Source organism: Emydura macquarii, unplaced genomic scaffold (genome assembly GCF_026122565.2).
Source record: "Emydura macquarii macquarii isolate MOO-44397 ecotype Brisbane River unplaced genomic scaffold, CSIRO-AGI_Emac_v2 contig_968, whole genome shotgun sequence".
NCBI lineage: Eukaryota > Metazoa > Chordata > Testudines > Chelidae > Emydura > Emydura macquarii.
Genome location: NW_027131105.1, coordinates 3,968,352 through 3,982,768, shown reverse-complemented (window position 1 = coordinate 3,982,768; position 14,417 = coordinate 3,968,352). Strand labels below are relative to the sequence as shown.

General features: G+C 40.5%; 1 protein-coding gene across 2 annotated transcripts in view; it reads left to right on the top strand.

Moving 5' to 3' along the window:
* The window catches only part of PHF2 (PHD finger protein 2), a 140,704-nt gene that overhangs the window by 83,940 nt on the left and 42,347 nt on the right, over positions 1-14,417 (top strand). For both annotated transcript variants that reach the window (XM_067543821.1, XM_067543822.1), the window contains exons 4-8: positions 1,824-1,984; positions 6,194-6,335; positions 9,660-9,846; positions 10,483-10,645; positions 13,731-13,818. In XM_067543821.1, coding sequence (XP_067399922.1) covers positions 1,824-1,984; positions 6,194-6,335; positions 9,660-9,846; positions 10,483-10,645; positions 13,731-13,818 — 741 coding nt within the window. The remainder of the gene's footprint in view (positions 1-1,823; positions 1,985-6,193; positions 6,336-9,659; positions 9,847-10,482; positions 10,646-13,730; positions 13,819-14,417) is intronic.

The following is a 14,417-nucleotide window of genomic DNA, read 5'->3' as shown; positions in this document are numbered from 1 at the left end:
GAGTCTGAGGGTTACCATGTGAAAACATCAGCTGTTACTAACACAGTTAGCTGTAGTTCAGAACTAACACAGAAGAGGGCAGTCAAGCATTAGTCTCAAGTGTTTCTGCAGTTGTAGTCAAGGGTCTGTTATCCCCCCCCTCAGTGCAAGTGTGAATCTCCCATTTGTGTTATGGCCGTTGCTGCCTGTATGTCCACTGGATGTGTGGGGAATAGATCTCTTGCTATCTGTAGTAGTGTACCATTAAAAATAATCTTCATACTTGGCCAAATAACTAATTTCCCCATTTATCTAGGTAGACTCAGAGGAGAAAATAACGTTTGTTAGATACCTTTGCAGGAGGACTGTTACTATATGGGGACTTGTAGTCATAGAATGTTTAATCATTTTCACAGCGATCATACCTTTGAATATATTTGTTAAAATATTTTAGTTGTGAGAAGCTTCCAGAGGTTGGATTTCTGAAGCTTTTGAGTTAGGTTTATCTAACTTTGGTAAAACTACAATATTGTATCAGTTTTTATTAATTTATGTAAGACCTTCTTAGTGTTTGACTATGAATTTTTAAAGAGTTTAAGTGAATAATTTATTTAAGGTTATATAACATTGTGCACCTGCCATTGGCCACTGTAGGAAGAGAGGATGCTAGGCTAGATGGACTATTAGTCTGACCCAGTATGGCCGTTCTTATGTTCTAACATTTTAAATGTCGATTTCTTTAAATTAGAATATTTAACACTGTAGTGGTGTCTGCATTGATCACTGATAATGGACTGTTTTTCACACCCATTGAAACTGGCTCATTAACATAAAGTGTGACTTTTGTTGCTTCCAGCAGTTTGAGCACATGAATTTATTCCAGGAGATTTTAGCATGCTTCACATATTTTGCAATAAATTGTTTTATGATTTCAGTCTTATGCATCTGTTTTGCATAGAATTGGAGTGTTGCAATCAAATGTGAACCTGAACAGAGTTCAGTGGAATGCAGTTAGTTATCTAGTCACAAAGAGACCTGATTCTCCACTACCTTGCACTTTGTATTGTCACTTAAATCTGTTCAGTGTGGATGTAAAATGCTATTCAATCAGAATGGCAGCATTTAACACCCTGCTTGAAAAGGTGTAATGACTACACAAGGTGCTAGGAGTGGAGATCCAGGCTTCCAATTTCTAGCTGTTGTGAATTAATTTCCAAAGACTTCAAGGTTTATTACTATTCCTGCTTTGGGCTCCTCTTCTTCAGTTTCCATGTATGGCCTGATTCTCAGAGACCCTGTGCACATACAGCTCTCATTCAAGCCTGGGATTTTTTGAGTCCTTGGGAACTCTTAAGATCATGCCCTTAATAAGAAAAGAAATAATAATTTTAGAAGAAACATGCAAAACTCCTGTCTTTTGTGACCAGTGAATAACTCTGACTACTATTACTGGGCAGAATTATACTCTCCCCTGGAACTGAAAGAATAGGTCTATTAAATTCACATTACACTACTAAAGGTGCCTAAGGGTGTTAGGTGTTCAGTTCCCATTGAGTTTGAATGGGATTTAGGCACCTACCTACCATATGCTCCTTTGAAAATCCCTGCATTTCGCCAGTAGACGTAGAAGCCAAATACATTGGTTTGGATTGCTTCAAAAATATCAAGCCACCCGAATAAACAAAGCAAGAGGCACAAGGGATCAATTATTAGTGGCACCTTATTGCTGACAGCAACTTATATAAATTGTGTGGTTATCTTTTCAGTAAAGAAATAAAAAAGATGCTGAATTTGGGTGTGAAATATCTCAGCATGGTAACTGTGAAAATTAATTGTGTTTCTAGTGCTGAAGACGTGGTAGTCAAAGTGACTGGAAGCCAGCTAACAACTGAGTACATGGATGAAAATGGATTCACAGAGCCCATCCTGGTTCCGAAGAAGGATGGCTTGGGCTTAGCAGTACCTGCCCCTACATTCTATGTCAGTGATGTTGAGAACTACGTTGGTACGTATTTGTCTAGAGATCAGCGTAATATTGGTTTGCTGCTTTTCTGACATGCATACAACTTTGATTAATGCTCAGTCATGGCATTTTAGCCTTGCCCTGTGATGGGCAGAGCTGCGCAGCCCGGTGGGACAGTGCCAACAGCTGCTCACTTCCCAGGATCAGGCGTACTCCTCTCTGACCGCTCAGCCAGCTCTGATGCCCAGCTCAAAGGGTGACAGAGCAGCCATGGACCATTCTCCCCTCCTCTCTCCACCCCCATTGTACAAAATCAGTGCAGTCGCATCTGTCTAAAATTAGAAGAAACCAGCAGGGAATCAGGCCTCTTTGGTTTTTGTTTGCTTTTCCTGATTCTTATTTAAATCACACTACTGACCAATGCTTGGGGGAAGAACTCTTTCAAACACTCTGATCCTTCAGCTCAGGGCTGAGAGACAGCCCCCGCCCCTGCTTCTCTGAGGGAAGGTAAGATTTGATGGACCAGATCTTTAGTAGGAGTGAATCAGAACTGGAAGGGCCCTCATGGGGTCATCTAGTCCAGTGCCTTGCCCTTAAGGCAGGACCAAGCATTATAGACCATCCCTGACAGGTGTTTGTATAACCTGCTCTTAAAAATCTCCAATGTTGGAGCTTCCACAACCTCCCTGGGCAGTTTATTCCAGTGCTTAACTACCCTGACCGGAAGTTTTTCCTAATGTCCAACCTAAACTGCCCTTGCTGCAATTTAAGCCCCTTGTTTCTTCTCCTATCATCAGAGGTTAAAGAGAACAATTTTTCTCCCTCCTCCTTGTAACAACCTTTTATGTCCTTGAAAACTGTTATCGTGTCCCCCCTCAGTCTTCTCTCCAGTCTAAACAAACCCATTTTTTTCAATCTTTCCTCATAGGTCATGTTTTCTAGACCTTTAGTCATTTTTGTTGCTCTTCTCTGGACTTTCTCCAATTTGTCCTCATCTTTCCTGAAATGTGGCGCCTGGAACTGGACACAATACTCCAGTTGAGGCCTAATCAGCGTGGACTAGAGCGGAAGAATTACTTCTCGAGTCTTGCTTACAACACTCCTGTTAATACATCCCAGAATGATGTTTGCTTTTTTTTTTTTTTGCAACAATGTGACACTGTTGACTCATATTTAGCTCGTGATCCATTCTGACCCCCAGATCCCTTTCTGCAGTACTTCTCCTTCCTAGGGAATCATTTTCCATTTTGTATGTGTGCAACTGATTATTCCTTCCTAAGTAGAGTACTTTGCATTTTCCTTATGAAATTTCATCCTTTTTACTTCAGACCATTTCTCCAGTGTGCCCAGATCATTTTGAATTGTAATCCTATCCTCCAAAGCACTTGCAACCCTTCCCAGCTTGATATCATCTGCATCTTTATAAGTGTACTCTCTTCTATGCCATTATCTAAATCAGCAGTTCTCAACCTTTTTTTCCCGAGTACCACTCGGGGAAAAAAAAAAGGGGGGGGGGACTTGCGGCGGTGGCGGGTTATATGGGGGGAACAATGCCCTCCGCCGAAACCCTTCCGCCGTTTGCCCCTTTTTGGTGGCAGGGTTTCGCGGGGGTGGGTGGTGGGCACTTCCGGCAGTGGATTCGGCGGCGCGGTACAGCTCGCGTACCACCCAGCCTTCTTTGAAGAACCACCGGTGGTACGCGTACCACCGGTTGAGAACCGCTGATCTAAATCATTATATAAATCAGGCCAGATATGGCCCACCAACCTTTTTGGTCCGTCCCCTGGCGGCAGTGTGCGCTGCCGTGAGATCTGGCGGCATCGCGCACTGCCGCCAGAGAGTACAATGCTGCAAGATGTCGCACCAGCGCACGCTGCCACAAGATCTGTGTACTCTGGTGGCAGTGCCTGGAGCGCTGTGTGCACGAGACACGGTGCTCCAAAAGGCGGGAGAGGGACAGTGTGGTCTTGGGGCATCGCGCAGTACTATCATTCTTAATCATGGATCGATTCTTTTAATCGTAAAATAGTAGTAGTTGTAGAAGTGAATTTACTGCAGTTTTTATATCGCTGATATCTAGCAAATAAAATAAAATACTACATAAAAATGGTTGTGCCTAGTATTTTGATTTATGGTATGTATGGCCCCTTGAAGTACATTTAATTCAAATCTGGCCCGCCATAGCAAATGAGTTTGACACCCCTGATCTAAATCATTGATGAAAATATTGAACAGAACTGCACCCAGAACCGATCCCTGCGGGACCCTACTTGATATGCCCTTCCACCTTGACTGTGAACCACTGATAACTATTCTCCTCCTGGGTCACTTTCCTCCTCCTGGTTATTCAGACCTCTACAGCACACATCTTGTCAGAGGTGATCATGTTGAGCCATCCTGAAAAACCTCCTCTGGGGAAGGAACTCTGTAATCATTGCAAAATTTGTTCTCCTTGCCATCAAGGCCCTTATTCCTCCATCCACCTCCAGAAACTGGTGGGCCCTTCCACCTCACTCAGTTCCTCTGCTTCACCACTTGCTTCCTTTCCACCCTCTCCTCCACCAGGACTCCAGTTATTAGCCACAGTCTGTCTAGCCCCCTATGCTGCACTGACTCTCCATCCTTCTTTATAAATACTGCAAAATCTGCCCCATCTCCACTTGTTCCCCAAATTAACGTGTACTGTTGCTAGCCCTCGGGTTTATCCTTCTCTGCTGTCCCTCCCCAGCCTCACACCCTCTTCCTGTAACATTTCCGTTGTTGTAATGGTTGTGTAGAGTGAGAGAGTTCCATAAACAATTGTGTATTAAAATAACCTTTAGTTTACTGTAATTTCCATCCTCTCTAGCCTACTGGAAACATATTTTTGCTTGTCCATCTGTTGTCCTTAGCAGATTTTATTGTTGGCCTGAGTGCTCCTTAGCATCTGCTGGCTTTCTCCCAGCCTCTAGCTAAAACAATCCACCCTCCCTGCATACAAAAAGCTCTCTAATAAAAAGCCAAAGAGGAGAGGAACATGGGCTATTTAATGTGCAAGCTGGAACTGGTTTCTAAAGCGAATGGGACAAATAGATTTCTGGTGTAACATCTCTAGTGTAACTTGGCTTTGACGGGGTTATGCCAGGGAGGAATTTAGCCCATTGTTCTTAAGGTTTTCCATAGGGCATAGAAGAGTCTATTAAAGAAACAGCAGAGAAAGTAGTTTGTGCAAACCAGAGAGCCAAACAAATTGTTACAGTGCTGGCATTATGCACTAAAAGCCGTGTTGTAACTAAAGAACTGATTTATTCTATATCTGCCAAAATGTGAAAGCTATGAACAGGGACACTGGGAGAGAAAATTAAGGTTACGCATTTAAATTCCACTGATATAGGACAGTAGGGTCACTTTTCAGGGGAGAATAGAGAAAATGGTAACTTGTTTGCTTAAAAATGGACACTCAATAAGGATTGTTACAGCTCCTGGGCCTGATTCTTTCCTTCCCTTACACCATTTTTACATGGGTGTAGCTCCACTGGCTCCCGTTGAGTTACTTCTGGTTAGCATTAGCACTGGAGTTCTAAATCAGGCCCAGTTTCTTTTAGACGAAATGCAGAGTGGAGGTTCTGGTGACTTCTTTTCTGTGTTCAGGAAAAGATGGATTTTTGGGTAGTTTTAACTAAAATAATTAGACAAAGTAAGACTCTTTTAGGTGCGCCTATTACTCCACATAATGTTAGAAATGGGAACAATGGTAAGTGGCCGATCTTCGTTGATAAATAACATTTAATTCAACTTGCCAAATTAAAACTATATTAGAAAAATAATAGGAATAAGAAACAATTGGAAAATCAGTTGTGCTGTATAATATCCCCAGTATCCATGTATTATATACAGTATGATAGGAAAATGTAAATGTTAGTCAATCGCATAGGTTTGGTTTTGCAGAATTATTTCATTGTGGATTTTCATGTGATTTTGATTATGCACCTGTGGAAATTACACAGTAAAATAAGTAGAGAGTTTAAAACGAACCTAGCACTAATCTTTTTCAGATACAATATTTTAAAATAAAAAGCACAGAGGAAGTAAGTACAAAACCTATTGTTAATGTAACATTAAGATTACACTTGTAAACATGAAACAGTCAGGAAATGCATAATTTAAGGTGCCCTTAGAAACTTTAACTCACCCATTCATTGTACATAATGGGTCCAGTCCTGCATTCCTACTGATCTAAAACTCCCATTTTCCCTTGCATTGATTTCTTAGGACCAGAAAGAAGTGTTGATGTCACTGATGTTACCAAACAGAAAGACTGCAAGATGAAGCTAAAGGAATTTGTTGATTATTACTACAGTACCAACAGGAAAAGAGTTCTCAATGTAACTAACTTGGAATTTTCAGATACAAGGTAAGAGGGAATAATTGACCAGCCCACTCCACAGACCTGGAACAACTCCCACTGTAGAGCATGGTGTTCTAAAAGCTCCATGAGATTTGCCTACTGGAGTTTTGAGTCCCTTCTGGCCTCTCCCGCAGGTTTCTCTGCAGGAGGAGGTGCTGTGGCCTCAGCATACTGATTTCACAATGGGACCGATTCTCCACTGCCTTGCCCCTTGTGTGGTCATTTAGGGCTTGTCTACATGGGAAAGTTTTATCAGTTATGCCAGTAAAATATAGTTATGCTGCTATAACTCCCCAAGTGGACACTCTTCTGGTGTATGAGTGGCTGTTTTCAGTGTAGCTTAATCTCCTTCCCAAATGACGTAAACTAAACTGAAAATGACATGGGGAGTTATATTGGTCTAATGATGATGTCAGCTTAAATTCATTCCTTCAGTCACACTGAAATGTTTCCCCATGTAGACAAAGCCTTTCACCATGACATGCTACTAGATAAGGACAGGAGCATTACACAGCCACTTTCCACAGGCTTAAATGACTACACAAGGAGCGAGGCAGCAGAGTACCAGTCCTGATGCATTTCTGACATCACATCAGATACTTATATATGAAACAAGTCAAATACTGGTAGGAGGACAAAAAAGAGATAAGGCAAAGGCACAATGAAACTGTAGAGAGATGTGTAGAATAACACAGTCACTGACATGATCTTCTCAAGGGATTGAGGTGGGGGTGGGAAGGGAAAGTCTCGTTTTCCAAGCTCTGACAAGGTTGGAATCGTTTGTGATATAAAAACTGTAATTAGAGAAATATTACAAATTTAAGATCTCTCTTCTGGACAGGGCTCTGTTTTTGTGTCTAGTACAACACCACGCACATTGTCAGTGTAAGATTAATAAACAACATTAATGATTAGTGATAGTTTGGGACGCATCATTTATCAACCATGTGGGTCCTTACAGGGAATTCTTCACTTAAAAACCAGAGCTCCTGGACTGTTAATAAAGTGTTTTATAGTTGAAGTCTTTTTGCCTCTTGAATTGACCTTAGAACAATACTGAACCTTTCAGAAGCAAAATGCACTTCCTATTTCCAAGCCTTTAAGACTTTTTTTTTTTTTTTTTTTTTTTAAATTAACAAAACTGGAATAAAAGGGGCAAATGTCTTAGGAAATCTGCTATAAGATAAAATTATGCATAGCACCCAAAAGTCAGTGGAACTTGGACTCCTAAATCCCTTAGGCACTTCTCAAAACTTTGCCCTCAGTCTGTTTTCCTTGATGATATATTTTTTGTGGTCACCAAGAGCACCGTTCTAAAATGGTGGGTAGGCGAGTCCGTGACAGATGTTAAATAAGGCCGTCCTAGGTACCTGGTGTTTGTTGGACCAGATTCTGATTTCAGTACACTGGTACAAATTCAGTGCAACTCCACAGAGATTAAACAATATACATTGGATTTATTTGGGTTTAAATTAGTTCAGGGTTTAATGAGAGTAGGTTTAAAGTGAATAGAGTCTGGGGATTTCATGGAGTGTGTGAATGCCTCTGCTTCAATGTTTGCAGGTAATCTATTATCTCTTTGACTCCAAGCTGGTCCTGACATTGACTTTATGTGACAGTTACACTGACTTGAGCACAGGTGTTTGTTCGTTGTCTCTGAATATGTGCCTCTGCTATAGCACTGATTTGAAGATACGATACTTTAGTGATGCAGTGAACCAACTGCAAAATTAGGGATTGAATAAATTCCAGTTTTATAAACCCACGGAGATGGGGAATCTCCCATTATCCACCATGTTTAATGTTGTATTTCAGGCTCTTAACAGTCTCCTCTGTACCTGAAAGGACAAATTACTGTTTTCTGCTTTCTACAGTGAGTGAGATTTTATCCCAAGCGTAGTTTCAGTGGGGGAGATGGATTTATGCTATCCTGAACCTTATGCAGCCACATGAATCCTTTAGGTTTGCCTTGTACGCCTTCTGGATAATCTAGACATCAAAAAATCACAGGGGAAAGGACTTTTTATAAAGACCACATTGCTACAGAGAAAATGATGAGCTCCAGCAGAAAAATAAACAGTTATGATTTTAGAAGAACATTCCATCTTGCTGAAAAGAAAAAACCCCAACAATTAACTCAGACTAGAAAAAAAGCTGAAAGATAATTGCAAGTTCATTTCTTTTAATATCCAGAGCTTTCTAGCCTGTGTTCCTTGTATTTATTATTTTAGTGATTTAAGCTTGTTTCCACATAAAGAATCTGAAGTAATTTCAGAGTTCAATGATTATACATATTTTCAATAGGGATTTTACAGCTTTCTACTTTTGAGAGGCAACAATGATGGGAGGTCTTTTATTCTCAGGATTGCTGGAGCCATCACTCATATGCTGCTGATTTAGACATCAACTACCAAATATTTCATTTCTTAACAAAGACATATTTTAATTGAAAGTGGCACTCCATCTTTCCTTGCCATTTTAACTGGAACTATGTTATCAGGCTCTGATGGTGAGCATAAATGACACATGCATGGGAAATGGGAGCATATAATTTTAGATTGATGTACAGATGCTCTCATTTAAGTGACATTTTAAAATGCCCTGTGTTGGAAAAACAAATATTTGTCCTAATTATTGACCTGGTTTAAGTAAAAGGTTAATTTAGTTCCAGCATTAAATAGTCACATTTCCAGTTCGTCATGTCAACCTGTGATTGAATATGCTTGGATGATCTTCCTGAATAACATTTTCTCCTCATTTAAAGTTTTTCATTTAATTAAACAAACCTAACTATGAAAACAGAAATCACTGAGACCACCAGAACTGGCTCAAGCCCTCATTAATTGTATTAAGAATGGCCAGCTCACTTTGCTAAGAAAAAGGCTGATTGCTCAGCCCATCTGGACTCCTGTTAGTGACATAAAAAAGTAACACGCCCACTATATGCCACTGTACGATCACTAAGCCTAAACAGTGCAAGACTGATGCTGTAAACCAGGAACTAATTAAACAACATAAATAATGCTAGCAGCACAAGTCACAGGTCAATAAAAGATCAGCATTTAATGAAGAGAATTAAATCCCGCCAATTTCTGCTTGAGAACACTCTTCAGTTTATTGTAAATGCATATTTTCCTTATGCCTGAAATATTCCAGGTCAGGTTCTGGTCTTAATTACTTTGATCTAAATTCAGATTAACTTCACTGACAGGTATGGAGTTACTAGAGATTCAGATTGATGTAACTGAGATCAGAATCCACTCCTTTTCTGTACATGAAGGTTATTTTGATCATTATTTAAAAGGTGTTTTTTTTATCCCCTCTGTTAAGAATGTCCAGTTTTGTAGAACCGCCTGACATAGTTAAAAAGCTATCCTGGGTGGAGAATTATTGGCCTGATGATGCTCTGCTGGCAAAACCGAAAGTGACAAAGTACTGCCTGATATGTGTGAAGGACAGTTACACCGATTTTCACATTGACTCCGGAGGAGCTTCTGCTTGGTACCATGTGCTGAAAGTAAGGGTTTACATTTTACTTCCCATTTTATAACAAATTCAATTCTTAGACCATCTTGAAACACTTCTCAGCTCTTTGGCCAAGATAAAGAGTAACGGTAATGAAAATATAGGGCCAGGTCCTCAACTGGTGTAAATCAGTGTAGCGCAATTAGTTGATGCTGTGCCAGTTTACATCAAGGATATGGCCCTTAATATATAAGTTGTCTAAATCTTCTCTTTCCAAGAGCTCTAATAAGGATTAATTAGTTAATGTTTGTGCAGTGCTTTCTAAATTTAAATCTCTCTATAAATGCTAAAATATATTTTTAGTAGTATTATATTCTGCTATTGCAGAGGGATAGACTTTGATATAGTAGGTCTTTTCCATCTCTCATTACTCCGATCCTAAAGTCTGAGCAAGCATCTACTAGTAATGAGCTTTGTGAAGGTTTGTATATAAACATATGAGCCCTTTTAATAAGCTTCTAGACTATATGCGATTCTGTTTTCTGTCATGTTTCTGTACCAGGATTCTATCCAAAATTGCGTAGGGAATCAGATGTAAATAGTGTTACAATATGTGATCCAACTGCCATTCTATTGCATTATCATTTGTTTTGAATGTTTGTTGCTACCTGCATTTTTTTCAATTTAGGGGGAAAAGATATTTTATCTCATCAAACCGGCCTCCGCAAACATTTCCCTGTATGAACGCTGGCAGTCGGCAGCAAATCACAGTGAGATGTTTTTTGCAGACCAAGTGGATAAATGTTATAAATGCACAGTTAAGCAAGGACAAACGCTCTTCATCCCATCAGGTGAGTCGGTTGCCAGAGCTGATGTGTGTAGAGGGTTCCCCGGAATATTAAAAACAAGTGCTGCTTTATGCCTTCAAACTTTGCCTAATTATAAATTATTCTTTTCTCTAGGGAAAAAAATATTATTTTATGTGCTTACTCAATTTAGGCCCCAGTGCAGGAAATTTGTCTATTTTAGACATTTGTCTGGCCCCCTTTACTATAGTATCTGAGCACCTCGCACTCTTTAGGATATTTATTTTCTCACAAGATCACTGTGAGCTCGGGAAGTGTTGTTATCCCTTTTTTCTAGATAAGGAACTGAGGCACAGTGACTTCATAACTCACCCAGGGTCACACACACACAGTCTGTGGCAGGGCTGGGAAGTGAACCTGGATCTCCCAAGTCTAAGGCTAGCACTCCAACCACTGGACCATCCAGGAAAGTTCTCTGATTCAGAGCAGCAATTAAGCATGCTTTCCTGACTCAGGGTGGCAGGTGGAGAAGCAGAATCTCCATGATGCACACAATCATTTAGGATGATCTAGGAATAATTGAATTGAGTTAAGCACAGAAGTGTTTTGTCTGAAGATCGGGAACATTTTTCTAATGGTGAAATCTATTAATATGTTGAAAAGCCTTGCAAAGGAAGTGATGGAAGACATTTGAAACAGGAGTGGACGAAGCATTAAAATATATACCATAAATCCTGCACTTTTAAGGGGATGGACTTAAACGATCTATTAAGTTTCTTCTATCACTAATTTGTACAGTTCTGTGAAACAGAAATATTCAAATTGAAAAGAGATATTTAGAGGCCTTACTTTCATTAATAAGGATTTCTGTAAACACATAGCAGCTCTGAAAAAACCTCTTTTTAATATAATAAGTAACGTTAGTATTTATATTACACATTTTATACATACTAAAATGAGTTATGTGGCATTCTGTCATGAATTAAGACAACAGATATTATTCAAGATAACATTAATAGACTCAGAGTGTTTATGAAAGGTAGAAGAGAACATTAGATCATCTAGTTTGACCTCCTGTTTAGCACAGGCCATTACATTTCTCCCAGTTACCTCTGTATTGAGCCCAATAACATGGCTAAAGTATATCTTCCAGAAAGGCATCCAGTCTTGACTTGAAGATACAAAAAAATGGAAAATCCGTCCCTACCCTTTGTAGAACTTTCCAGTGGGTAATCACCCTCACTATTAAAAATTTGTGTCATATTTCTAATTTCAGTTGGTCTGACTTGAGCTTCCAACCATCAATTTTTGTTCCACCTTTCTCCACTAGATTAACGAACCCTTCAGTACCTGGTATTTTTTCCCTGTGAAGGTATTTACACGTTGTAATCAAGTCATCTGTCCATCTTCTTTTTGAGAAGCTAAACTGATTGCCCTCTGAAAGTCTCTCACTGTAAGGCACTTTCTCCAGCCCTCATATAATTTCTGTGACTCTTTTCTGCACCATCTCCAGTTGCTCAATGTCCTTTTTTAAACGTGGACATCAAACTGTGGTCAGTTTTCCAGTATTGGTCTTACCAGTGCCGTGTACAGAGACGAAAATCACCTCCTTACTCCTCCTCCATTACTTCCCTGCTTATACATCCAGGGTTCCCATCAGCCCTTGTTGCCACAGCATTGTACTTGGGAGCTCATGTTGAGTTGCTTGGCCACTGGGCTATGTCTACACTGCTGTAAAAAACTTGTGGCTCCGAGTTTGTGTCTGGGTCAGCTGTCTTGAGCTTGTGAGGCTAAAAATTGCAGTGTAGACATCTGGGCTTGGTTGGAGCCCTGGTTCTGAGACTCTGTCCCGTCATGGGGTCCCAGAGCCCAGGCACCAGTCTGAGCCTGGACGTCTACACTGCAATTTTAAGCCCTGTGAGCCTGTTCCCTGCGAGCACGAGTCAGCCACCATTGCCATGGGTCTTTTTATTGGAGCGTAGACATACCCTTAGACTCCTAAATCCTTTTCAGAGTCCCTGCTTTCCTATGATACTGGGGAATTAAGTGTCTGTGTCTCTGGCCATTGCAGGTGCCTGAATGCTGCGCTATACATTTAAACCCTAGCTGCAGGTTGGGGATGATAGATTTTTGCTTTTTCAACTCTCATATTCTCAGCACTGGCCTCTTTATAGAGATGCAGCCTGATGAGAGGCAGGACGGTCCAGTGGATAGGACACTGCACTAGGTTTCGTGTGCCGCTTCCCTTCTCTGTGCCTCAGTTTCCCCTCCCCCCATTTAGACTGTCAGCTCTTTGGGGCAGGGATTATCCCTCACTCTGTTTATACAATATCTAGCATAATGGGGCTCCTATCTGACTGGGAGTCTCTAGGTGCTGCATCAATACAAACAATTATTAACGATATTAATCCTGGTACTCATGCTTTATAGCCAACATCCAGAGTATCTCCATTTCTGTCTCCCTCTGTGTTCATTCAGAACTAATTACACACTTGAATTTTACTTTGACCATAAGAAGTGGAAAGTAGGCGTTTTCTTGATGACTGTATGTGTAACTGTCCGGTGGAGTGTACACTGAACGGTTTACAGGGTACACTATGTGAGAGGGTTCGAGTGGAAGTAGATTTTTGTATGAAAAAGTATTTGGAAAACACCTGTTCCTAGCACAATTGAAGCCCTTATCAGGAATTGTCAACACTTGGGGCTTTTTATGAAGGTCTGAAAACAAATACTATTCTGTTGCTGCCGCTGCTTTGCAGAGTAAAAATAAAACAGTAGCTCTGTGAACAATCTGTGCAACATCTCTCTCTCTCTCCTTCTCTCGCTGCAACTGAAGTCAGTAGCAAGACTCCCATGGGAGTTGAAGGTGCTCAGCACCTCACAGGATCATGCCCTTATGTGTAATGTAAGCAGTGGGGGCAGATTCATCCCTGATTTAAACAGGAGCAGCTCCATTTATTCCAGCAGAGTAGCTCTTGCTCACTCAAGGGTTGAATTGAGCCTGTGATCTGGATGGCCACACAGGAAGTCAGATTCTACATGGACTGCAGCAGCATGCTGTTAACAAGTTACCAGTGCTGATAGTTCCAGATTTTATTCAAAATCTCCTTTCTTTCCCTCTCTTTTACAGGTTGGATTTATGCAACTCTCACACCTGTAGACTGCCTAGCGTTTGCAGGACATTTTCTACATAGCTTGAGTGTTGAAATGCAGATGAGGTATGTTGTTGTCTGTTTCCAGCTTTTCCTTATCGATTTTCTCTCTATTTTGATTTCAGATTGATGTTCTGCATTTGCAATAATTTGTTGATTTAGGATCTAAAATTTTGGTTCAGGCCTATTTTTAGTTGTAAGGAATTTAGATTTCCTTTACAGGTCCAAAGACCATGAATTGAGCCAAACTCTCTTCTAAGAATTAGCTTGAGTATTTAAGAATTGTATCTATGTATGTTATGGTCCAAATTCAGAAGCAATGCAAAAGTTACACCTCTGCTTTCTTAAAGTCACTTGCACTTAGACTCCCCGAGACATTACTTACCCTTACATTTGATTAGAATAGGGGTTTCTCAGGGAATTCCTGCACTTTAATTGTGGGATGTAGTTGCAGCATGTGTAGACATATCCAAGCAAGCTCTCATCTGACTCAGTGGTGTGGTAAAAAAAGAAGTGGGTGAACTAACCTAAACTGAACTCCATATTCCCCAAATGAGAAGTAAGGGGATAAACTCCCTTTCACCATGTTTACTCTTGACTGTGCTACTGATCTAGCTAGCTTGGTTCCAATAGCGATGCGGCTGCCACATCATGGACTTCAGTCG